The sequence below is a fragment of the Onychostoma macrolepis genome, chromosome 25 (assembly GCF_012432095.1).
Source record: "Onychostoma macrolepis isolate SWU-2019 chromosome 25, ASM1243209v1, whole genome shotgun sequence".
Taxonomy (NCBI): domain Eukaryota; kingdom Metazoa; phylum Chordata; class Actinopteri; order Cypriniformes; family Cyprinidae; genus Onychostoma; species Onychostoma macrolepis.
This window is the reverse complement of record NC_081179.1, coordinates 19,733,576-19,760,133: the sequence shown is the minus strand read 5'-3', so window position 1 is coordinate 19,760,133 and position 26,558 is coordinate 19,733,576. Positions and strand designations below refer to the sequence as shown.

Below are 26,558 nucleotides of genomic sequence, written 5' to 3'. Positions count from 1 at the left end.
TCATGCTGTACTGTTTTATTGGAATTGAAATATGCAGTTTTTTAAAAGAGCTTTCAGGAACAACATTAAGAGTGATTTTGCACGAAGAACCGGAGAGTCACTTCATTAGATTGACCATTTTACCGCAAATAGTTCATGAACTTGAAGATCAGTGAGGGCAAAAGGAAAACATTTGGGAGGAACTTTAAAGAAAAGGAAACATGTATGCTCAAGAACTTCGCAAGGAAGACCTTTGCTTGAGCAAGTTTCTGAGACCCGTGAGAGGGAAACATAACCTGAAAGACTTTCATGACATGGCAGATGCTCAGGAGTGATCATATGCTATGTAGACATCAGAGTTCTTTGACAGAGCACATGATTCTAATGAAGTAATGGATTTCCAAGCCTTCTCTCAGGCAATCTGTCTTTCCATCGAGGCAGATCAGATCCCTGCAAACGGCCCTCTATGGATGCTGGTCAGATCACTGTAAACGGCTCTTCCTGCACAAATACATAATCTACAATACACCACATTCTTCATTCAGCTGTTGCCTCTCTGAAGTCATTCTTCATTCAACACTTGTCTGTCTAGAGGCCAAACCATTCAGTAACTCCTCCTCTTCTGGGATCTGATTTCTGCCTCTGACGCTCGTCCTCCATGAACTTCTCCTGCATCTCCTCAACAGAGCCCTCCTCATGCTTCTTATCCTTCTCAGGAAAGATATCTGGGAACTGGAAGGTTTGCTGCTGAGCCTGTAAGAAAAGCAGAAATTGTTAAAGGTTTGAAGATTGTCTGTCTGTGTTTGTCATCAACTTTGTCATCCTTATGTTGTGCCATTTCGTTTTTGTGGAACACTAGTTTTGAAGAATGCTTTATGCTTCCTCCTAAAAGTAATAAATATCTACACTTGTAAAATCTTTAATGCTTAATGTTACTGACAGAAATTGTTCATCAATTTCACTTCACTAGACAAAAAACAGTGCCCTTTTCCGGAACTCTGCTCTCCAACACTGCCTCTGAAAAACTTGCAGAAATAAATAGATCACCATATCTCAGGGGCCTGGCCCTTCTAAAACAATGTCAATTTTTTTGACAGACAGGATGGGGGAATAGGTCTTGTGCATGCAGAGTGACAATGTGCTAGTGCTGCGGGTACGTCTCCATACCAGAGGCTATCAATATTGTTCCAAAGATAAAACAAGGTGAGGCAACAGCAGAAGGAAACAGGGACTGCAGTGAGTTAACAGCTAATGAAAAGCAGTGCCTTCTACTGGGATGATCTATTATTTTGGCCTGTTCTTTGTAACAAATGCAGTAACTGTTAAGTGAGCAAAATTACCAAAGAATAGTGGAATAAAAAAGGAGGGGGAAAAAACAAGTGAAACACTTAAAATCAACAGCTTGGCCTCCAAGGCTCAGCAGTAGCGCTCCAACTCTACCATCTAGGAATGCGAAACCCCACACTATAAACACAGAGTCCAGCCAAGTGAAAGTACAAGAACCAAACCTATTAAAAACAGGACCTTAGTAACAGAGTACTAAAATGGATGCCAAAAAATGTCTGTTCCTTCACCTGTAGTAAACTCTCCTTGAAGAAAAAAAACAAAAAACACTGACTGAAGACCGGTAGGGGGACCCGTTCGCATGACAATCCAAGTGTGGAGTTAAAAAGTTTGGAAGCCCTGACAGAGAGGCTGATTAACAAAAACAAGTCACCAGACTGTCCACCGAAACATTAATGTACCATAAAAAAGTGCCTTATTGTTGGCTAGCACTAATGTTTATACATAATGTGTACAAACTCTTGTCTCAGGCTATAGCAAACACTTCCGCAGTTTGATTTAACAGAACAGTATTAATATTACTATTTCAAATGTAAACGCAGCACTGCATATTCATGGTTATTATGTAATAAAATTAGTCGTTAGGAATAGCATGTAATACATTATCCAGAAAGTGCTGGATGCATCAATTACGCATTGACATGTCTCATTTGACACCCCCCTCACCCCTGTGCGTAAAATTATCGAAAAAAAGGAAGACTAAAGCATGGAACAAAAATGTTTTTGTTGGGTTCAACCCAACATCTGTCCCTGTTAGACTAACCGACTCTCCCCCTCCTCCACCCCTCTATAATTCAGGCCCTGAACTTACACCATAAACTGTACATTCAGTGGCTTTACATCAGGTATAGACGTGCATTCTGAGCCCTTGTGAGCAAGAGAAGTTATAATTACATTTGGAGTTAATGGCTGAAAAAAATTTAATTTTCAAAAACGTAAATGAAAAGAACAGGAAACAATGCATTAATGTTTCATTTAAATACATTGGTCCATAATGGTTTGTGAAGACAGATGTGTTATTGCTTTTGGTCTCAAGATATTTCATAAAGGGGACACATACTTATGTTACAGGAGGAACTCAAGTCATATCTAGCAACCAACATATATAAACTTGGGGGTGGGCTTGGGCCCGTAAGCAACCACCTAGTAATGCCCAGCAATTATTCAGAACACCATTGCAACTATCAAGCAATATCCAAACAATCATCCTGACATTAGGAACCACTCGGGACACCTATTAGGAAATGGAAGGTTGTCATAGTTTGTCAGCCAGCATTGTGGTGAAAAATGTTATACGGCAAGGGCCACTCAGAATTGAAAAATAAAAAATAAAAAGTATTAATTAAAAAAAGGGGGAGTGTTCAGGAAAAAGTCCTTATTTTGGCAATTATGTTTGGTGATGCTAGTGTCAGAAATCACAGACTTCACCTTTAGTCTGATTAATATAGCATTTACTAGCCCACCTTTAAAGATTCTTAGAGTTAGTTTCAATTAATAGAGTCTGCAGTCACCCCAAATCAGTAACCGCCCTAACACTAGCACTCTTGGTGAACTCTAGTGACTCACATCCCACAATCACTTCCACGATCAGTCAAACGGGAACAGCTGGCATGACTTGGGTCAGTCTGAAAGGATTAGCAGTAGATGGGGTTTCCGTACATAAAGCACCACCCTCTCCCCTTTAGTTGCTGCCTTATCTCCACTGTTTGCTCTATGACGATGGCTAAACTATTAGACAGAAGCAGAAGCTCCAATTGAAATGTGTTCAATGCTCTTTATATTCCCATAGAAAAGAGAATTAACATGTTATCTTCAGAAAAAAAAAAAAAAAAACTTCAAGTACCAGAAGAAAACTGGTGAACTGGTTTGGGAGTATAAATTAAAAGATTGCACTATTTAAATGTACTAGCAAGTTAACTAGCAAAACCCTACAGTGGGAGTGGGATCAAGACCAGGGTGTTTGCCGATATCTCCTCAGAGACATACATTTTTCTTCTCATGCTTATCTCTATTGGCCAATCACTTCTGCAAGAATGGAACTATGACAATTTTGATTTATTTTGCACCAAGGAGTAAAAGCCAAACATAATGTATAAATCTGAGACATTCTTTGTATGTGACCACATTTTCAGGACTTTTAATGATGAGGGCATGTTTGCGTAATGTTGGAAGTCTATTAACAAGTTCATTACCAGACAGGAGAGCAGGAAATGCAGGGAAATGCTTGTAAACAGCTCCCTCTGCCAGTCTCACTGGGTGGGCCACACTGCTACTTCCTCCGAGTCCACAGTCTTAACTGACAACCGATACTCACTAACCACAGATATTTGGCTGCCCTGAGACACCTCATATCTCTCGGTCTTGACACACACCATACCAAAAAAAATGAGCCTGAATTGAGCCAAAAGTCACAACGATGGTGGGATAGTGGGGCCAGGCTCCTGATAAAGATGATTTGTAGCTTTAATGGTTCTTGCAAATCAAAGTGGTAATTCAGGGCAGCTCTATGGATAGACAGGAATTCCAAGGCTAGTCTCAGTAGCGAGGACCCAGGTTGGGACAAACAAATGGAAAACTCCCAGACTTGACCACAAGGGAGGAGCCGGATGTTCTCAATGAGTGCATGACCTGTACTCCATCTCAATAAACTCGCAAATTTGGTGTGACCTTTAAACCACAGTGATCAACAAAATGCTCTGTGGATGGGTTTGTTTATATAAAAGTATGATTGTGTTTAAGTGGAATGCAGCCTATGTACAATCCAAAAATGTGTAAAAACAATATAAACAATGGGACTATTGTAGCATTTCATATTTGATCTCAAGAAACAAAAATTATGGGTTTGATTCCCAGGGAACCCATGAAGCGAAAAAATGTTTACTTTGAATGTAAGTCACTTTGGATAAAACCATCTGCCAAATTTGTAAATGTAACAATAAGCGCACAAAAAAAGTTGACTACTACAACAGGTATGGAATTGCATGAATTAGGCAAGTTTATTACACCAAAAGCACTGGTCAGTCTTTGTGTCCGAATTTGTTGCACCCTCTGTGAAAAACAGCACAGACCAATAGTGCTAATGTAAAGCGTTTCAGAGAGAACCAAAGATTTGGCCCATCTGAGGCCCAGCTGAGGCCTATCTGGGCCCGTGCCAGTCTGTCTGTCTGCTCTGCTTCACTCTGACGCCTTGACTGCCTCCCAGCAGAGGACCAGCGTTTGTGCATAAACACTTCCTTCGGGCATGGGTATAGTGGCCCAGCTGTCAAAACCTGACTGGCCACAGCAGTAGAGAACATGATTCATGCAATGCGTTCCCCATGCCAAGACACAGCTGCCTTGCCAAACATGTGTGGGGGTCCAGAGCCTTTGTTCCCAAAACCACTCTAATGAATCCTCAACGCCAGGGAAAAGTGTGCGGAGGGAAAAATTAAACAAAACATATTATATTTCCTCAATGAGGACAGCCATAAGCCAGACGTTTTTGTACCCATTACTGTAAAACAGAAGCAGGTTTCCACTGCAACTGGGGAACTGTTTCTCGTACACACGGGCGTAGACAATCGGCTGGCACACAGTCTGGCTTGTTAAATCATTACGGTCAAGCCAAGCGGTCAGTCTAAAGGAAGGGGTGGCAAAGTCTCCATTCAGAGCAGTATCAGCCCTCATGTCATTTTAAGCCACTGAGTCACTTGTTCCATCTTTGCAGTGATGACAGTTGTGACTGGTCGACTTGTTCAGACTTGCCCAAGTCCTGGTTATTTTTTGGTTCCCCAGGATATTGGACCCTGTCAACAGCAATCAAAGATAGCCTCTACTTTACTTTCGCATGTAGGGTCCTGAACCTCTCCCTCAATCTCCGATGTACAAAACACACAAAAGAAAAGAGAGGGGGAAAGGAATAGTGAGAGACAGAGACAGAAGCAGGAAAATTGAGGAGATGGTACCATAACAGGAAAAGCATTGCTAGTTTCCGAGTAATTTATTTTGAAGATGATACCGAAATAAAGCTGGGTAGTGCCTGGACATCAAGAGACTGATAAAACAGTAACGGGGTGGAAAAAGAATGGTGTTTCATGACAATGAGTGTTTGTAGCAATACTAAATGAGAGTGACTTGAGGGAAATGCAAGAAATACACAGCTCATAAAGGATGTGGAGTGGAGGTGGAGGCAGGGCTTCAATATCATCTCCTTTGCTCGCGCCTGCTGGCACTCACAGAGGCTGTCTCGTAGTGGACGTACACTGGGGAGCTGAGTGTGTGTGTGTGCTTGCTTCAAACAGGATGCCAGAGACCCCGCTGGCCTTTCCATTATTCATGCTGTGCTTCTTTTATCCGAACACAGCCTTTCAAAAGTCCTTGTGGTGGATGAAATACTGTACATTTGCAATTAAAATTTGTAGTTAAATAAAAAATTCTGCCTAAAAATGCCCTACTCACATGCACAACCAAATCTGATCCGAAAAAAAAAAAAATTATTCCGAAATCAATATTTGAGCAAGTACATAACCAGCCAGTGTTCAAAACTATCGCCTTACTTTAGCCCGATTCACAATGGTTAGCTTATAAAAAATTTTCGAATTTGAGTGGTACGGGTAGGTTTTCGTGGAAAATTCGAGCATAGAACTGCGTTATTACGTCACGTCTGTAAACAAAGAATTTGTCCCGGCTATTAGGCTATCGCATGCGAGGATCCTGCAGGTGGCGGATCGTTTAGCCTTTTCTCACAGCAGCTAAAATAATTAAATGTATCATTTTGATGGCGGATTGTAATCCAGAAAAGATTATGTGTTTATGAAACACATGTGAATGAAATTAAATTATATTCCAGTTTTAAATGTGCTTCTGATTACAGATAGCCTGGGATTACACAAGATTTGTATTTTAAAGAAAACCAGTTTGAAGGGAGCATAATTTGCTTTTTGGGTAAAAAGAATTTCTTAATATGAAATTCGAATGGCGTTATACACTCTATACTCAGTAACGCAATGCTGATGTTGTTAACATTAATAATTTGAGTATAACAATAATAATAATTTGCGCGGTTTGATGTGATATGAGCTAACCGATCGTTAGATTTAAATCACCATTGGTAGCGCGATTTATTGTAATGCTTTTTTCCTCAGTTGGTCAGAACAAACGTGGCAGACTTGTTACTTGTTCAGATGATAATATCCGGTGAAAATTCTTATTTAGGTCATATATTCCAAGACGTAGGCTAGAATCTGTTATTGCGAAGTACAATAAACATCCACACCGGTGCGTGACTGACTGCCACACATTCACCTCAAAACAGATTAATACGCACTGGAGCTGTGCCGGAGCACATCCCATGCAAGCAAGATAATTCCACAAGCAGCTTTCCAGGTTTTCAAACAGAGATGGTGACAAAGAGATAAAACTTACGGACTGCAGCTTTAATTCTACAATGACAAAATTATCTTGCATCTTTTTATCTGCAATGACAAATGTATAACATACCTTTTTTGATGTACAATTTTAAACTTACACTATCTTTTCTATAATAACAAACCTAACTAGTTGCTTTTTATTGAATAATGACAAATGTAACTTGTACCATTTCTATAATACAAAGACAAAATTACCGCATACATTTGCTACAATGATAAACTCACCACGTACGTTTTCAATTTGACAAACTTACCTCACAACTTTTAGTTTCTACAGAGCAATGATAAATGAGCCTCATACCTTTTCTTAATTACAAACTCACCTTGTACTTTTTATAAATGACACATTTACAATATAGTTTCTAAAAGACAAACTTACCTTGTACCTTTGCTATTCTACAGTATGATAAATTTACCTTGTACCTTTTCTAAATTACAAACTTACCTTGTACCTTCTCTGTTCTACAGTGGAACGATAAACCTAACTTGTGCCTTTTTAAATGATAAATTTACCTTGTACCTTTTTAGTCTACAATAACCTAGCCAGTACTTTTTCTAAATAATAAACTTACCGCATACCTTTTCTATTTTACAATTCTAAACTTAACTCTCTCATTGCTTGTGAAATCAATATTTCAAAACGTGTTTGAAGGCATGCAACACGTGAATTACTCAGACATGTCAGTTTTCTTCTTTCATTACTTTGGCTTACAGTACTCTGAACTGCAAGGAATACATGACAGCAATGTTGTAGGGCCCTACATTCATTCAGCACCACTGAAGCCAAACGTTGCCATCTAGTGTTGATAAGATCACAATGTGAACTTTCACGAGCCATCGACTTAAAACAGCAAAAATTGAAAGGGTGTTAATTTGTGCATGGCAATCAGTGGGGGAGATGTGTGTAACAGGAAGGAACCCATTTGAATAGAAAAATAATAGTATGCCTTAGCATGGTAGAGTTTCACTCGGTTTTGTTGAGTGGTAATTGAGCAGAGTGTGCTCACAAGTTCAGGTGGAACATTGCGATCCGATCTGAAAGGTAGCCTGGCTACCAGCTGATCCAGACCGAAACACGGCCCCAAAAAACAACGACTCAGCAACAAGCTCTCAAACAACAACAAACATCCATTAGTACCAACAACAGTTGCCTTGTCTTGCCAAATACTGATGCTTGCAACAAGACCCTTGTGGAAAAAGCAGGGGGGGGGTATAAACAGTTGTGAACAAGCGGGCAAGCTGGAGTGTTCCCGCAAAATCTTGGCTTTGTGGGGCAGTGTTTCAATGAGGTATATAGTTAAGCAAAATGCCAATTATACAACATTACAGATCAGTTAAATTCAGTGTAGGGGGTAAGTGATTCTGATCGGGAGCGTCTATACAATAACATGTGCTATGTGCATTACGCCAGCCAACCCGGGAAACTACAGACGCAACATCAACAAACAGAACCTTTATACCAGGACCGAACAGGTCACGGCCTTGCAAAGGGAAGCACAGGATATCATTTCATTTAACTAGAGCGTTACTTGCAAAGCGGTCGTACGTAAAGCCTTGATATTGTCTCAAGATTTTATGTTGCTTAAGATTTCCCTGACCCCTGTCTGGACCTCCCTGTTCTGGCACGGCTCCATGGTGCCCTCGCTCACCTCGCTTCATGTGTCGACTCCATCCGTAACCCCCTCCTCCTCCTTGATGAACTCTCTCTCCTCCCTCACTCCTCCCCACCGTCGGGAGGTCTGATGAGAGAGTGGCCGTCAAGGAACCGTACTAACATACGGCTTTTTCAACGAACCTGGAGTTTGTAAAATCTGGGGGGTTCGGAGAGGGGGGAGTTGTAGAGAGCGATCCTCACCGTATTGCCTCTGGAATATTAGCTGATGTAGTGTGTTGGGGGGAAGGGCCGGCGGGGGGAACCATTGAGGGTATCCAACCACAGAACACTCCCCCACATGTGGTGTCAATTAGGAACAATCTTGTTTTTACCCACCACTGAAAAGAAAGGAGAATCTGTTTTTTTGCAGACCTGCTGGAGGAGAAGAAAGAGGCCGGAAATTTGGTTTCATATCAGTGTTTTTCGCCACGGTTTGAGATTTTTTAGCTTGCATGTTATTCACACATAAATAAGCATGACTTTCTGAAAGATTGGACTAAAAGGAAGTAGTTCTCTCCAGAAATGTTTAAGCAAATATGGCACTGTATTTGAAAGAAGACAAATGTTAGAAACAGGATGCAGTAATTCTCTGGATCCAAGTCCCTAACTGGGTTTATGAGAAGGTTAAATTGACGGCGCAAAGCCACACAGGAAGTCACATTCAACTCTTGTCAAGAGGAAGTTCACCTTTAAATATTAATTTGTGTTTTGCTTGTGTATCCCATTACAAGCTGCTCTGTTTTGACAAGTTTAATTATTTATCCCTGCCTTGATTGATGGCTGAAAAAAAGAGAGCAAACAATCCAATGCTTCTCCTGAAAACTAAAAACCGTAAAGAAACAAAAGCGGCTTTCCCAAATGAATCAAAAGAGATCAGATTAAGCTATTTTCACGCCGGCATACTTCAAACACGGTCGGTATCAACAGCCCAGGGCTCTGCCCAAAAGCAGGTGTGAACCCAGCAGTGCGGTTCGCCACTGGATCGCGACCAATGCTAACGTTCTGATGCCCTAAGAAACAACTCTCCCATCTGCCCATGATAATAACCATAGCACTCTGAGAACTTTGTACTATAATTCCTGCACAAAGTCTGGCATGTAACCAAAGACGACCTCTTGCCTTCTTGGCCAAAGCCAGAACCCAAACTGCCGCCTTTCTCAGGAGGGCAGGGGCGAATATGTGGGAGAGACAGAAACTAAACAAGCAGCGATGGGACTCAGGGAGTCGAACACAATAAGGTGAGGGTTTCGCATCAAAGAGTACCTGTGCCTTGGGGTTTTTTTAAGGGAACATAAGCTGTGATGGGCCCTCAAAACAAAGAAGAAACAAAAAAGCAGGGCTTAAATGCCCAAGCATCCCATTTCTCAAGGGGGTCTTGTTTTGTTCAATAACTTCAACTAAAACAATCCATCTGACCCAAGCACCCATAATCAATAAAGTCTTAAAAAGGGACTTTAAATGGTCCTGTGCTAATGATGGGGGCACTTTCTGAAAATCAAGACAGACAGAAGAGACAACAGGTACACACAGGGACTTTAACAATGCAGAATAACACTCACCAGTTGAACATATGCCACTTTGTAATCTGGCCTCTTCACTCGCTGGTTTAAGTGGTTTCGTTTCTTGTTTGTACCTTAATAGAAGAAAAAAAAAGGAGGTGATGAATATTTAGTTAAAAGATTATTAATTTACAATTGCTCACTCTCAATACCATAATACAACACTTATTTTGAATTTTATTTAAAAATTATTTTTAGTATTAAGTTTAAACTTTTTTCCAATTACGTTTGGTGGCACTAGAGGAGGCACAAATTGCAGATATACAATTAATGAAAACTATTTGTTTTTACTTAATAAAGCATACTGCAACAAAGCAAATACTATCAATGTGTTTGTTTAACAACTAATAAATCAACCAGTGATATTTGATTAATGCTGACTAGTAAGACCTCAGGTGATATAGAAATAACCTCTCCAACTGTGTTGCAGCTGGGTATATTTACATTGACAGAATTACACCTTCAAAGAAGATTGTTATGTTTTGCAGAATAGCTTAGATACCCAATATGCATTTTAGGGTAACAGGGTTGGGTTTATCTGTTAAGAAGCCCATGGCTTCAGTCATATTAACTGTGGAATGCATGTTAACCTTTTCCCAGCTGCCCATGATGTAACTGCACAAAGCCTACTGGGTAATATTCACAAGAACCCAGAGAAAGAAGTCAAGAAGTACATCTGAACCAAATTACTTCCAAAAAAACAAGACAGTACAAGAAAAGTAAAAAGATTAAATCATTAAAAACATATGACAGAACACACTTAGTGTATAACAGCATTGTTTTACATAAAACATATCTTTACAGCATAACATTTGGTTCATTCAGTCAAAGTTTAAAGTTATAGTTTTTCATACTACAAGTTCATAGTGACCATGTCTACTTGGCTCCAAAAAAGACCGATAAATACACCAAAATTCAATTTAACTGTGGTCCATATAATGTGTGCTACATTTCAGGTCTTCCGAAGCCATACAATACAGGCCAAAATATAAGTATTTATTGATTTGCTGACAGTCAGTTTTGGAGCTTCATAGCTGTACTGTCACAAGGAACCGTTGTTATACAAAGAAGACTTTTCTTCAGATTCCTGTTCCCCTGAAGAAAGTTCTGCAATGATACAATGTTTGAAATTATATGAGAGTGATATAGTAATGTCAAGATTTAGCAGTGAAATCTCTCCTTAAAACCTGCTAAACTGAAAAGTTGAAATGACGACCTGTGTGATGAGTTCTTAAACAGGATTGGCAGTCTTCCTTTTCTAGTACAAGGAAACACTAAACACACAAACACTCCCTCCATTTAGGGTCAAATGAATGGTCAACCCACAAAACAGGTGAGAAGCACTTTTGTTCACGTATGCGAACGCTCTTTTCCATTCCCGTATTCCCACCCAGCATTATATAGTATAAATAAATATTCAATCAAGCTCTCTTTTGAGGTTGTGTGTTGGCTGGCTACTATTATGTTACAAATCCCAGGCCTGAGGGGTAGTTATAGAAACCCCTTCCAAAATACTCAGCAGGAAAAAGAATAGACGCCTTGAGCCCGGGGGTTCCACTCGCGCCCCCCTTTTCTCCACATCCTTTAAACCATCAGTGGAGTGGAGCCCATGACGCAGAGAGGGACACCTTCTCTGACGTGGTCTATTTCACCTAATGGGTGTTCCGCATTTTTTTCTGCCTGTAAAAATGGCCACTTTGCTTATTGGCCCTCTCCTGCGTTGGTGTGGAAACCGCACGGAAAAATCCCAGTGGCGTAAACCCAACTGGCAGCTCGTAAAAGTGGTTCCCTCTGCGTTAAACAGACGGTAAAGCCTGTAATAACCCCAGCATTATTTACTTAACCTTAGGCATTGTTGTTTATGTTATATTGCCATTACATTTATGCTTGAAAGGAATAGTTCAAATTTTTAAATTGTCATTTAGTCACCCTCATGTTGCTCCAAACCCATATGACCTTTTTTTTTTTTAATATGGAAAACTAGATTTAAAAAAAAAAAAAAACTCTATGCAAATCTTTTCCATACCATTACAGCTCAAAGTGGTCACAGCTGTTAAGTTACAAAAAAAAAAAACATAAAAGCACCAACACAAGTAGTCGATACAACTTAAGTACTATATTAAATGTTTCCTGAAGTCATACAACATTGTTTTATATTTTTGTGAAGAACAGACCTAAATTCTATTCACTGATAATCTTCCCCGCAGTAAGCTGTTAACTTGAGAACTGCGAACAGTCACTGAGTTCAGAACTCCGATTTGTGAATGAACTGTTTGTCAACCAGATCAACCAGTTCACTGAAAATCAAAACCGATTGTGCCTAATAAATCCATGTGTAATGTCATGCAAAATGATTGTTTTAAATTACGAAACTGTTTAAACAATTGATAGCGACTTAAAGTCGCGTTGAAACAGAGTTAGCGACTTCTGTATTGTGACATATATTTGCATAAAAAGTTTCTATCCATTGGTTGTTGGTTGGATGGAGGCAGATCTGAATGCAAGCTTGCAGTCTATAGAGCACAATAGTCTGGTTCTGGAAGTAAAAACGCCATTCATTTTCTCCATAGGGATTTTTAACAGTAACCGCTGAAGCCATCAGTTTGCATTATTAAGGCCCAAGCACCGGTGGTGAGAGGACCCTATTGGAATTGTTCACTTTCTTCTTCTTTTTTGCAGAAAGTTTGCAGACGTGCAAAAATTTACATCTGACATGGGTTTCAGAAGTGGGTGTGGCAAAATGGCTCAATAGCGCCACCTATAAAATTTCAACGAAGTGCCCCTCGAGCTATGTTTTACATACATGTATTTGGTAGACAAGTCTGTTATTTTGAATTTTCTCAGCAAGTGTTGTGCCGTTTTTGCCATTTTCAGGAGTTGTATTTAAACAAACTCCTCCTAGAGATTTAAACAGATCAACAATAAATTTGGTCAGTGTAATCTAAAGCCCACTGTTACATTAAATTGGGAAGATCTTGAGTTTTCATTGAAGGGCGTGTCCATGGCAGCCTGACAAACTTGTTTCGCCATGACAAAGGAAATTGTTATAATTCAGGCAGACAATATCCGATCAGCCCCAAACTTTACATGTTTGATAAGAGTCCTGTCCTGAACACATGCCCATGCCCATATTCAGTTATAGCTATAGCGCCACCTGCTGGCAAAAGGAAGTTACATATTTTACACTGTAACAAACTAAGAGATTTAATGACATTAACATTATATTTGACAAATATGGCGTGACAAAGTGTGATGTTTCGCCATGGGAATAGAAATTGTTTTAATTCAGCCATACGATGTCCGATCTGCCCCAAACTTCACACATTTGATAAGTTTCCTGGCCTGAACACATCTAAAAGCTAATATTCAGTTATAATCATAGCACCACCTGTTGGCAACAGGATATGTCATGCTTTACACTAACTCAAACATACAACGTTCAATCTGCACCAGACTTCACGTTTGATAAAAGTCCTGGTCTGAAAGCATCTGCATGCCAATATTCAGTTATAGTCATAGCGCCACCAGTTGGCAGCAGGCAGTTTGGCACATATAAATATAAATGACTGACATATTCCTCCTAACACTTTAAAAGCATACTGCCCACCGTTTGCCGTTTTCTTAAAGCAACTGGGCAGCGGTGAGCCCGGGTATGAGGGTCCTTTCAATGCTGATTGCAGCTTTAATTTCAACTTATGTTTTAGGGTGTATTCACACCTGTCTTGTTTGGTTCAACTGAATTGAACTCAAATTCGTTTCCCCCCCTTGGGTGTGGATCTTTGGGCAGGTGTGAATACAGCAATCGCACTCAGGTGTGGTCCAAACAATCATACCCAACTGAAGAGGTGGTCTCTGTCTGGTTCCAAACGAACTCTGGTTTGGTTGAATGGATGAACCAATGAATGTATGTCCTTAGCACACGTGTGGTTTTGTTTACAATTTCTGGTTCACTTGCAAAAAGGGCAGTGTGAAAGCAAACTAAAAAAAAAAAAAAAATCAACATTGTATTTGGTCTGGACCAAATAAAGTGAACTAGCTGGCTTTCCTGGTGTGAATTCACCCTTAAATAATCGTATTAATGGGGTAGTCGTGGCCTAATGGTTAGGGAGTCGGGCTTGTAACTTAAGCAGGAATTGAAGATGGGGATTGTGAATGAACAGCACTCTCTCCACCTTCGATACCATGACTAAGGTGCCCTTGAGCAAGGCACCGAACCCCTAATTGCTCCCCGGGTGCTGGAGCAATAGCTGCCCACTGCTCCGGGTGTGTGTTCACTGTGTGTGTGTGTGCGCATTTGTTCACTACTCACTGCAGTGTGTGTGCACTTGGATGGGTTAAATGCAGAGCACTAATTTCGAGTATGGGTCACCATACTTGACAATATATCACTAACTTAACTATATAACAGCTGAGTGCCTGGTGAAAAAGTACATTACCAAACTTTTTTTACTTTTCCTCATTAGAGCTGTTAAGTACAAGGTCTTGTACCTGTGTGTTTTTGTCATTTTCAAAAACGTTTTTTTTCCTTCAATATAAAGTTTGTACTATTGTGATTAACATCATAGCTGGTTGGCTTGGTTCATTGCTTATAGAGCGTTAACAAAGATGTTTTTAAAATCCAAATGTTAAAAATAAATGGGGAAAAAAAATGCTGCTGAAAAGAGGGACAGGGACTAAAACACTCTATTGCAAGAAGGGGTGGAATTTATGCGGACAAAATGATTGGAGAAACCTGACAAGCTTTACAAAAAGTTTGTTTTAAAGGTAGAGGATTATGACACCATTTAAAAACAAAAATTACAAGGTCTAAATAAATAAATTTTGTAAATAGGGTGAATCTTCTGAAGATTCAATTGAATTTAACCCCGGGGTCCTGGCCATATTCCCTCCACTGGCCCTTGTCAATCATGGCTTCCCAATAATCCCCATCCACTTGATTGGCTCTATGACTCTCTCTCCTCTCCACCTGTAGCTGGTGTGTGGTGAGCGCACTGGCGCCGTTGTCCTGTGGCTGCCGTCGCATCATCCAAGTGGATGCTGCACACTGGTGGTGGTTGAGGAGAGACCCCCCCTCCCCACATGATTGTAAAGCGCTTTGGGTGTATTGCAATACACAATAAAGCGCTATATAAATGCCTCATTCATTCAAGATTATTCCGAATCTATATATTTCAATGTGATTCTCGCACAAAGTTGTAATGTGGGTTCAGGAAATTTGGAATTTTTTTGTTATTTTTGGCACCTTACAGATGTGATTCATTAGGAACTGTCATTGTATGAAAAAGAGCTGTGTGAAAATTTTAAAAACCTCCTTTTGTGCTGAGCCTACAGGTTTGTAATGGCATGATAGTAAATAACAACGCTGAAAGTTTATGGTTTGGGTGAATTACTCCTATAATAATGATGATAAAAAGAAGAAAAAAACACTGTTGTGTAACACTTTGTGAAGAAAAAAACAGGGCAGGGCATCCTAGGACAACTGTCAATCGGAACGCTACAGCCATGGATGGAGAGATAAGCAGCTGTTGAGTGGAATCACGCAAACCACTCCTTTCACTTCCCTCTCCTTCCCTCCCTCAGTGTCTCCCACTTGATCCAAATTCCGCAAAACACAGTTCCCTGAATTAGCCATATGTTTATACATATTATTCAAACTCCTGCTCGGCTGTCAAGTATCTCCAAAACATCTTGTCAGTATTGATCATTCTCATTGACTAACACTCATATTACCCCTATCTAGGTGACCGACCACCCCAGGAGCGCAAAAACAAGTGATAAACATAGAACATTGGTGAGTTGTTGTGTAAGGGCTTCATAAAGTTCAGACCAGTTGATGGAACCATCACTGCTGCTGTCAGTTCAGTTTGGCTTGCGTTGTTAGGCGAGTCGACAACAAAACAGAGTGAGTAGAGGTGCAAAAGAGTGACGGGGCTCACAAGACATGCTCTCGCATGCAAAAACAGCTGGCCGGAATGTACTGGAATGGAGAGGTCTTGACACTCTTTGTTTCATTTTTAATCAAGTCATCTTAAAAATGCAACAATTATGGCACAAGATACTAAAAAGATCTGACACTTGATGCAACTGGAAGTAATGTTTCTTTTTCAAATAAAGCTGTATTATTTAAATTGGTATTACCAAATAGAACTGCAAATATAATTCACAAATCACAAAAAACTTCCAGTTTATTAAACAAAATCATAATCACATAATTACAGATACAGTTTCACACTTTTCAAAACATCAGCCTAGAAATGGCATACTTATAACTGTTTAAATATAAATAAGATAAAATATATTTTTAATTTTTGTCTTTATGGTTTATAAACAAACTGCAAAAATCTGCTTTAAAAACTTCAATTGATCTCTCTACAATGGATCAAATATAATGACTGAAAGGTTTACTCACAGTATTGGATCCTTGTGCGCACAGCTGCAACAGGAACGCTGTAGATCTTCTCTAGATAATTTCTGACATCAAACTTGGTCATTCTTGAAGAAAATTGAAACGGATAGAGGTTCAGAGTTGCCATGGAGTAAGAGAACAAAATATGAGAATCTATGGCGTATTGAAGTAAGACCTTAAGATTCATGTCATATGGAAGCATTTAATACAGAGATTCCCAACCTTTTTTTGGTCCACAATCCATCTTTTAAGTTCCAAAATTCTTGTGACCCCACAACCCCACCCCACCCCACCCACCTACATAACAAAATTAAAGTTTTAGGATCTCACAGGTGGCAAATTATTGATGCATTCATCTGCATCTCTGGAGACCCCAAGGCTGAGAACCCCACATTTCAATTCTGTTTTTGGAGGACTGAAGTGACGTAAAATGCCGTTTGTGACATGCTTTCATGAACAAACAATACAAAATTGTATTATTATGTTTTCAGTTACTGAAAACCCAACGAGAACCATTCAGAAAATATGACGCCGGAGCTAACGGGAAAAACATAATGAACTGCTTTGAAAAACAAGGATGTTTGTTCACAAGTCAGTCCATGTAATTTTTTTTTCTTTTGTAAAGGAGAGGGTTTCCAAGAAACCCAACAAACAGATGCTCCTTCGGAAAGAGTATTGTACGCACATCTTTCCGAGTCAGCACCAGAGTGTGATGCCCAGATTTCAATGAAGTGGAGTGGAGTTTTGGCCGCGTAATTTATGTGAGAGAGGAGATGCATACAAGCGCGCGTTTGTCTGAGTGAAAGTGAGAGAGTGAGGCGATTCCTAGAGAGCAGAGCACTCGAGCCACAGTGAGACGAATATTTAGCAGACTTAAGTGCTTTTTGAGATCTTGGAGTGGAGAAGGTGAGATCTTTTTCAGTTCCGGCCCCCTGGTGACCTCGACAGCTCTGCCAACAGGAAGGTCCTTTGCTTCCCCATCCACATCTAGCGCTGTATAGAGCTGGAGCATCTGATTGTAATGCATGAGTTAAATGACTAGATTTAATTTTCTATCAGTCTCTTTTTAGGCTTTTTATGGAGGATTGGGAACGGATGTGGAGTGGAATCGACCCCACATGAGCGGCACAGTTCAATGTGTCTGGAAAATGCATTAAAACCACTGGGCCACATTTTTTAGATTTCATCTAGTAAAGCAGAAAAACCATCACATTGAGCCTTGGTGCTCACATGGTAAATGCTGGTTTGAGTTTGAACTGCAACATATTCCAGTCCTATTTTATTTCTTTCCTTGATAACTTAAATGACATTTTCCACTTCATCTGTCAAATATAGACAAAATAATGCAAAAATTAAAGGGTTTTCCAAACTGGGGTTCACAAACCCCTGGGGGTTTGTCAGGTGATGAATCATTAAATTGTATAATTAAATAATTTTTAAAATGAAAATAATCAGGATAAAACACTTACTAAAAAATATTTAATATTTTGTTACTCTTGAGTAAAAGGTGTTAAATTATTGAAATATTTTGAAAGTTATAACAGAAAATATTTCGGTCAAAATGTACAAAGCAAACTGACTGGACTTAAACCCACATGAGTAGCACAGCTCAATGTGTCTGGAAAATTAATTCAGATCACTAGGCCACATCTCTAAGACCTCGTCTACAAAGGCAGAAAAACCATGACATTGAGATTTGGTGCTCAGATAGGAAATGCAGGGTCGAATTTGGCCTGCAACATATTCCTATTGGTTTTTTTTTCTTTCCTTGATAATTTTATGACATTTTGCACTTCATCTATCAAAGACAAAATAGTGAAGAGTGTCAAAATACTGCAAAAATGAAAGGGTTTGCAAACCTCTGGGGGTTGATGAAAATTGATTAATTGATTAAATCATAATATTGTATAATTAAAATAAATTATTTTTAAATTTAAAAAATCTAGTAAAATATATATTTAATTAAAACTCTTATTAAAAAGACTTTAAATTTTGTTACATTGTGCAAAAAAAAAAAACTGTTAAATTGTTGAAATATTAGTTTAAGTCAGAGGAGCCCCACGTGAGCTCAATGTGTCTGGAAAATGCATTCAAATCACTAGGCCACATGTTTGATACTTTATCTTGGAAGGCAGAAAAAACAACAGTGTTAGAGTTTTAAACTGCTGTTTAATGGGAAATCGAGGTCTGAGTTTGGCCTACAACATATTCCTATCGTATTTTCTTTCGATGATAATTTTGTGTCATTTTCCAATTCATCTATCATACAGAGCAGGGTTTCCCAAACTGGTGTTCGCAAACCCCTGTGGGTTAATGAGGGAACTGCAGGGGGTTTGTAATAATTGATTAAATCATAATATTGTTTTTATTATAAAATTAAATAAATCAATAGTGTGTTGTTGAATTATTGAAATATTAAGTTAAAATCAAAAATACTTTAGGTCAGAGAGTTTTGGCCCAAAAACAAAACAAACAAACAACAAAAAACAAAAACAAATGGGAATCCCATACATGAAGACATAACAGTGAAGAGTGATAAGTCATTTAACTGCGATTTTAATAATCACTTAATTTATACTGTAAAAAATTGTTATCTATTTGGACGATGCTTCTCAGTTTCACTCTACAGAATCAATTAAACGAAGCACTGGGCAACACGGTCATGACCTTCAGCAGATGTAAACAGTGCCTTGCGCCTGTGTGGCTTATCTTTTGTAAGCGCTGCCGTCTTATAAAGATAGAGACCTCCTTGTTGTTCAATCCTCTCTACTGCGAGTTTGAGCTGCGCCCCACCCTTCACACATAAACAGTCCACGCTCATCTCTAAACATGTGCGCTCACACCGCCCATTTCAAAGGCTTTCCAAGTAGGTGACTCAGAAGCAGAGGGACAAAACACTCCAAATTTTGAGGAAATCCAAAAAAAGGGGGATCTTTTGTTAGCCGGTGACCTCTAGGTTACATTCACACCAATGGGACTATAAAGGCGGCAAGAGAGTGGACAAATAACTTTAATGAACTAAGAAAAGACCATTAAAATGAAATTATTCAAAAAAGAAAGTAAATAAAAAGATGAAAGATCAAATGTTGACGATGGATCAAATACTTAAAAGGCCCATAGGATGGTAAATAAGCGAGGTTAAACAAATCCTGCAAGTACAAACACTTTGTAAAGAGGCCCTCTTTCACAAAAACAAGTGCTTTGAAATTCTTTGGCTCTGATAATCACTATGCAAACCAGGTTGGTTTCAAGCAAAACAACTCCTTGCCAAAGTGGAGGGTATCTTTGAAAAGTAGAAAGTGAAGAGGGGGATGTCTTTAATGTTTTAATGATACCTCTGTTGCTTTGTCTACTTTCATACTGTTTGCGATGGGACTGTGTCAAACGCAGCTCCGGAGGAGACAAAACAGTTCTTGAAGTCCAATGAGGCGGCAGTGGTTCCAAAACAAGAAAAAAAAACATAAAAAAACCTCAGGTGACAAGGATGCCTGGTGCAGATTAAGTCACTTAAGATCACAAAACAGTCTGTAAAAACAAAGGAGTAAAAACAGGTAAAAAAAAAAAAAAAAGCTTCCCCTAAGCACTTGCGCAAGTGATAACATATAGTCCAATTACAAACGTGTGCGGTTTGGAAAACATACTGGTGGAATAATAACTGAGGAACAAGGCTCCACCGTCACTGCTTTAGATGTACGCCCTGAGGTTCTCCAGAAAACAAAGCAGACTTTGTCCTCTTTTCTTGTGTGGACTCCGATTAGACCCGTTATTAACAGTCTGACTGCCTGTTTCGTATTACACCGCAGCAATGCAATAATTGCAGCTGTATTTTTAGTGACGTTTAACAAACGTCATCAATAAAGGAACGAGATGTCGGATTTTAAGTAGGTGAAAGAGCTGTAAACAAATCTGAGAGAGGCAAGGGAGCTCCGAGGCATCATTGGCCATGCAACCGCACACGGAAACGTCATCCCGGGTTTTGTTACGAAATGCTGTGTTGCATCTAACCGGCCTGCAATTATAGTTAAGCATCACTTAAGATGCTTTAATTCTTTGTGATCATCATGCGCAATAAGATTGCCACTCTGCAATTTAGAGTGCCAAGACAAAATAGATTTGTGGGATTTGCCTGCCACCTAGTGGAAAATAATGCTACTATATTATTGTAAATTTTCAACCTAACAGTGACACAATTGGTTTTACTGATGCAAATGACATTAAATACTTACTCCATAGGAATGCGAAACTGTACTGTATCAGGTGGCTGTTCTTTGCCGGGTCTGACCAGAGTCAGATTGAAGGTGGGCCGGAATATTCTCAGCTGCGGGTTACCAAGCTGGTATAAAGGATATCTGAAAAAATATGGAAATTACATTAAAGGAAATTACCATTCCATTTATTCATATTCCAAGGTATTATCATAGAACTTGTTTAAAAAAATTTAAAAAAAAAAGATTTTTGGAGTCATACAATTCAAAGTTTAATACATCATTTCAGCTATTTCTAATGAAATGTTTGAATCACTTACAAAATTGTGGAAGAACCATGGTAAAGTTTTGCATATTTGTTTACCATAACACTAAATGATTGTCATATTCATATACCAAGATTTTTACATGATACTCATGAGCTTCAAAGAATAACACTTTAACATCACGTTTATTTACTAGTATTATCCAAAAGCTGTGTTCAAAACAAGTGTAGCATTACCATCCCTGCTGAAAAACAGCTGAAACCAGCCTAAACTCGTTTCCTTGTTTTAGCTGGTCTTTCAGTCTAGTCATAGCTGGTTTAAGCAGGTTTGGGTTTTGAGGGGATTTGATCACTTCTGTTCAGACTGGTCTAACATCAGCTTAACCAGGCTTTTTATGCATTTATGTATTTATTTTTTGGCAGGGGCATTAGTACTAATAAACGAGAACGATGGTATTACTCTCGTACTACATAGAAATTAGCATGGTATTAACCTGGTATCACGTCCAAAAAACATGGTATTGGTATGCATAGTATTACCAGGATACCACATCCAAAATATGATCTTACCATAGTACCAACCTCAAAACATGCTAACACCATGGCACTTTTTGAAGGAGTACTACAACTGTAACGTCAAGTAAGTTACATACTGTAAATCTACACAGGTAAACATTTTCGGAAGGACAAACTAACGATACTGTAATCTTCACTATTATTATACAACACATCGGTTCGTATCTACATAATTATATATTGTAAACAAACACGAAAACACTCACATTATGCGTTTCGCCATGTCCTGAAAATGTTCTGGACTTCTACAATCACACGTGCTGTTTTTATTTTATTTTCATGTGCTGCTCAAGGTCCTAGAAAACTGACTGCTGTGAAAACTGCGCACACAAGCATCAGAAAATGTTCAAAATAAAAGTATTGATTTCAACACTGTTGTCGTTTAGATTGCACAGTGCAGTCAAATGTGGAGTATTGTAATAGATATGATAATTAAATCAATATATGTTTAATATTTACTTTAAACTTGGGTTGTTTATTTAAAAAATGGGGATATTTATATATATATATATATATTTCAAATACTGTTAGACCTTTTATTTTGATGGCAGCTGTATTGATGTGCGCATGCCCAGTAGCGCCATACTCTAGCCTTAACCTCTGCTCTGTTTCCTGTCACATTTTTGTTAACCCTTGTTGTGAGATTTATACGATTGTGTATGGTTTAATAAAAAGTTGTCGGAATTAAAAAAGAAAAATGTCAAAAAATGTCCCCGTTTTTACACTACAAAAAAAGCTCCGACCATTATCCTGAACACTTGTGTAGTGATTATTCTCACCAGCAGAGGGCGCCGAGAGCTACACTGATTACTGCCGCTACTTCAGTCATGAAGAACAGACCAGTTATCAGAAGAGAAACCGGTTCCATCAGAAAACTAGGCAACTGACTTACTGCCTCACTGCCTCATGAAGCAATGACTTTGCAGGTAGCGTTTCTGCACGAAGGCACCTCACGAAACTGATTTCGGACAGGCTTCTGAGGCAGCACAACGGTTTAATGATCTACAACAAAATAGAACGAGTTTTGTTGATAACTAAACGAATATTTAATGACTATAATACTAATTTCTCGCGAGAAATAACATCAAAAGTGCAAAAAGTTAATCAGAAATGTACATTTACACACAACCCACATAGCAAGCACACTCGGGCCGATTCTGGCTGAAATGCGGCACTGTCGGCTCAGTCACGACGTCGGCACTTTTAATGGGCCAGAGCCGCGCCGACTCTACAAAACACTTCTGGTTGACAGACGGCTTTTTCTCTCTGGGCCGATCTCGGCTGAAAGCTGTTGTACGTGCGGCAGGTCCACACTCGGTGTAGTTGTGTGTCTCTACCTTCGGCCCGAGCTGGTTTTGTCTCCGGCGGCCGCTGCTAGAATGAAGATCCGCCTGAGAGAGAGATTTGGCGGTTAATCCTGAGGAGATTTCGGCGGGCACAGGTCTCAAGAGGAATACTTCAGCTGCAAAAAGGTAAATTAAGTTATTTATAGTTTTTAGATGGTTTCTGTTAGGTTTGCGATGATAATAGCGTCAGAAAAATCATTCGGTCCGGATATATTGAGTGTTGATGAGTAACGTTAGGCCTAACTGTCAGGCGCGGTCTCTTTAGGAAAACAATATGTAATTTTTTTTAATATGAAAAACCGATGAGCTGTATCCAGTGCACGATAATGTAAGGTAATTAAATTTTAATGAGTTAAATTCCATTTTGTTTGCTAGAATTCATTCGATTCATCTTTTTCAACGAGTGATTGCTATTGAATCAAAGGAGTCGGACCGCGCTGCTGGAGCCATAAACATCTATACGAGTGACTCTGTCTGATTCGATTCACTGAACCATTCAAATGAGTCATTTGTTTGTAAGTCAAACTGAGCACGCTATAGTAGCATTACACCTGCTAAGATAATTCAATATGTGCAATCTGAATTTAATAATAATATTTATTTTGTGGTAACACTGCCGTGTGGGCAGCTCTGACAGAGAAAAACACTATAGATACGTAAGAGAAAGCCGTAAAATGTAAGTGCATCATCTTTTGTTCTTGAATGGAGGCCTAATCTGTCTGCTGCACTTCAGCAGGTTCAGTTTTTAGAGTGAATGAAAACTTCTGAAGCATAGATATGCCGTGTGATGTGATTAAAATCATACTTATTTTACTGTGGTGGGGATTATTATGAGCAAACAAATTTAAAAGTTTAATCTGAACACTATATATATGTAATCTGACATTTATTTATTTTATTTTTTTACAGAAATTCTGAGCTGCTGCATGAACATTCATCAAACATATAAGGTGCGAATTCTGGCTCTCGTCCTAATGATTGTAAAAGCTGTAATGCTTAAGATTAAATAATTACCTTACAATATATATTTGTACATATTTCAAGGCTGCAATTTGGAAAAAAACTTTCAAGCTAATGCTGCTGAAATGGAGGTCAAGGGGACTATGAAGAGGTGGCTTCCAGCTGATCAAAAGTGAGTACTTCAGGAGGCAGACACACTCTGTGAGTTTAAAAGACCATCTCTTTAACCTTCCATACACATGACACACTATCACATTTCTATAATTCAAATCTCTTAAAGGATTTTTATGCTGCACCAATTAGGGTAAGCAGCAACACTTCCTATAATATCTAATGTACATGTTAATTTGTAAGAAGAATGACATCATTGCTTATATTAGTTGCTTATATACTGTCTCACCCTTATCCCTAGGTTACAATAATCAGCTGATCCAGTCGGTATCCAGACCAGACGGTGGACCTGCACCAGGAGTGACCACAACACATCCCTGACTGTCAGCGGAGACCATGTCAGCTAGATGACAGATCCCTGTGAAGACCTCACTGATGGCCTCAGCACAGATCCTCAGCAAAGACTACGAGAACCAGACAAGCCCTCTGCACAGACCCTTTTACCAGCTTCACCTGCTGGCGTGATGTTTCCTCAAGCAGAAGAAGTTGGATGAAATATTCTGAATGATATCAATCCACAATCTGACTTGTGATGCAGCCTGGAATAATCACACCACGTTCATTCGTTTGGCCAGACGAGACTGTTTCCTGACTGAGCCGGGTCTTGTTTGGGTTTGGGTTCCTTGTCACTGTTGCCTTTTGTCTTGCTTGGTTGAAGACACCTAATATTCAGCAATATTATTGACTTGACTGCACTGACACCATTTGATAAGAACTGAACTGAATTATGACACACAATGTTTTATATATGAAGTTTATTTGCAAAACGGATAACGGATAAAATTTTGTTTTTTGTTATCATGTTTTTGTTTTATTGTGTTAGTTAGCTAGTATTTATTAGTTATTCTTTACCTAATCAAAATAACCTGCATGCAGTTTGATTGAGATTAATTGGAATGCACAATGAAAAAACATGATTTTTTAAAATTGTTAAAAACGAAGTTATCTGTTTCTGCAAATGAACTCTTCATATATATATATATATATATATATATATGCAGTAAATATAATTTACTTGTTACTTTGTGGTTTAAAAAGTGTGAATGTTTATACTGTATTGAATTTGTTCATATATATTTAAAGTATTTGGTCATTTTATAATTAAAGCCTTTTTAATGTTTTTAAATGGTTGTATTTGTGTTTTACTGCTGAATTACATTTAGCAGTTTCTGGGCCACATTCGGCCCGGGGACCAAGCCGAGTCTCAGCCAGATCTGGCTTAAAGTGTCTGGGCCAGACCTGGGCCACATAAAATAATAGAAGTCACTCTACAGTATGCGGGCCAGATCTGGGCCACGTCAATAAATAAGAGTCATTTTACAGGTTGTGGGCCACATCTGGGCCAGAGGAAATTGTTTGAGTCGGTTTTCAGTGTGTGTGCCAGAACTGGGCCAGAAGTGAAGCAAGGTTGTGGCCCAGAGGTGGGCCAGACAAATTTTGCTATCTGGGAAACTGACAACCAAACACAACTTTCAGACGCCATCTTTATTTTTTAGCTCAACGGTCACGGAATGGAACGCACAGGATTGTGGGATATCAAAGGCAGCGAAGGATACATCTATGCTGCCTTCAAAAATCGATTATGATGGTATCTCATGAGACAGGAAGTGAAGCTAACTTTGGATTCAGACGTGCCTTGATGCCTACCTTGGAATGTGTCCTCCGAAGGCAGGATTTTTCAGTTTTCGGATGCAGCTACCGTTATCCGTTTCAAGACAGTACTAGTAACATATTCACATTAAATCAAAGTAATACTATTTGTTTGTGCTTTAGGGCCTCAACAGGATGCGGGATTGTTTTGCACACAATTTTCAAACGTTCCCGACAGTTCCGCTGTCACAACGTAAGTAGGCCTAACGGTGCATTTCCACTACAGCGTAAAATCTGTGCTCAGTGCTGCTGACAACGTTACAACACCACTGCTTTGGGCATGTTAAATGTAGGGCAGAGCACTACACAGAACCCTGTTTGCGTTTCATCTTCTTCTTTTCACAGCGCCTGGTTGTCGCCAGGCGTTTTTCGCTCGATATTTGCATAAAGTCGAGGAATTCCCAAACTTTTTGACACTTTCAACGCTTTCAATCCCATAATGCACCACGTAAGCGTTTAAGCTCAACTTCCATAGGAATGAATTGAAAACGCTGCGCTCGCTACGTGCCAGTGGAAACGCACCGCAATTCCCACACAACGTTGATGTATTAACGGTAATTACGATATGGCGTACATTACACCATACAGTACACCTCAATATGAATAATCAAAAAAAGATAAACAAATAGGCTAAAAGGCTAAATAAAAAATGCAACAATTATATTTGCTGAAAGTACATACGTTGTGCTTAAAATGAGCCTAATATGCAAAATAATAAGGCCATACACCTTTTTTTTTTTAGCTGTACAAGACAGTTTGTTTTGCTGCTTGATATTGAAAATTGGTGTGTCTTACCATATTATTTTAATGTATTATCTTAATTATGAATACACTGGTTTGTAGTGCAAACAGTTTTATCGTTTACTGCATGTTGTAATTCTTCTTGTTATTTCCCTATAGCAGCTAATGAACCAGAAGTTTCACTCTATAGGCTTACTTCTGCATTGAAGAAAAAGGTGGATAGAGAATGTGAAGCTACGTCACGCTGCGTTGCATGCTGGGGCGCCGCCACCATTCTGGGAGGATCGCCCATAT

General features: G+C 39.1%; 1 protein-coding gene and 1 long non-coding RNA gene across 2 annotated transcripts; one reads left to right on the top strand and one right to left on the bottom strand.

Moving 5' to 3' along the window:
• On the bottom strand, positions 1-21,733 carry mrpl23 (mitochondrial ribosomal protein L23). The gene is made up of 5 exons (XM_058767649.1): positions 21,603-21,733; positions 20,577-20,699; positions 16,354-16,436; positions 9,945-10,018; positions 1-732 (listed from the first exon to the last, which is right to left on the bottom strand). Exons 1-5 carry the CDS (start codon positions 21,617-21,619, stop codon positions 568-570), a joined length of 462 nt encoding a protein of 153 aa, XP_058623632.1. The 5' UTR covers positions 21,620-21,733; the 3' UTR covers positions 1-567.
• Positions 21,734-22,733: 1,000 nt separating this feature from the next.
• LOC131534645 (uncharacterized) lies at positions 22,734-24,621 on the top strand. The gene is made up of 4 exons (XR_009269401.1): positions 22,734-22,868; positions 23,118-23,692; positions 23,787-23,874; positions 24,115-24,621. It is a non-coding gene; the product is annotated as an uncharacterized LOC131534645 (long non-coding RNA).
• The last annotated feature ends 1,937 nt before the right edge of the window (positions 24,622-26,558 follow it).

Excerpts from the sequence above, each read along its gene's own strand:
- mrpl23 (XM_058767649.1), bottom strand. Across the intron at positions 16,437-20,576 it reads CAGTTTCGCATTCCTATGGA|AATGACCAAGTTTGATGTCA; the intron begins GTAAGTATTTAA and ends ATTTTCTTCAAG. Across the intron at positions 10,019-16,353 it reads GCGCACAAGGATCCAATACT|GTACAAACAAGAAACGAAAC; the intron begins GTGAGTAAACCT and ends TCTTCTATTAAG.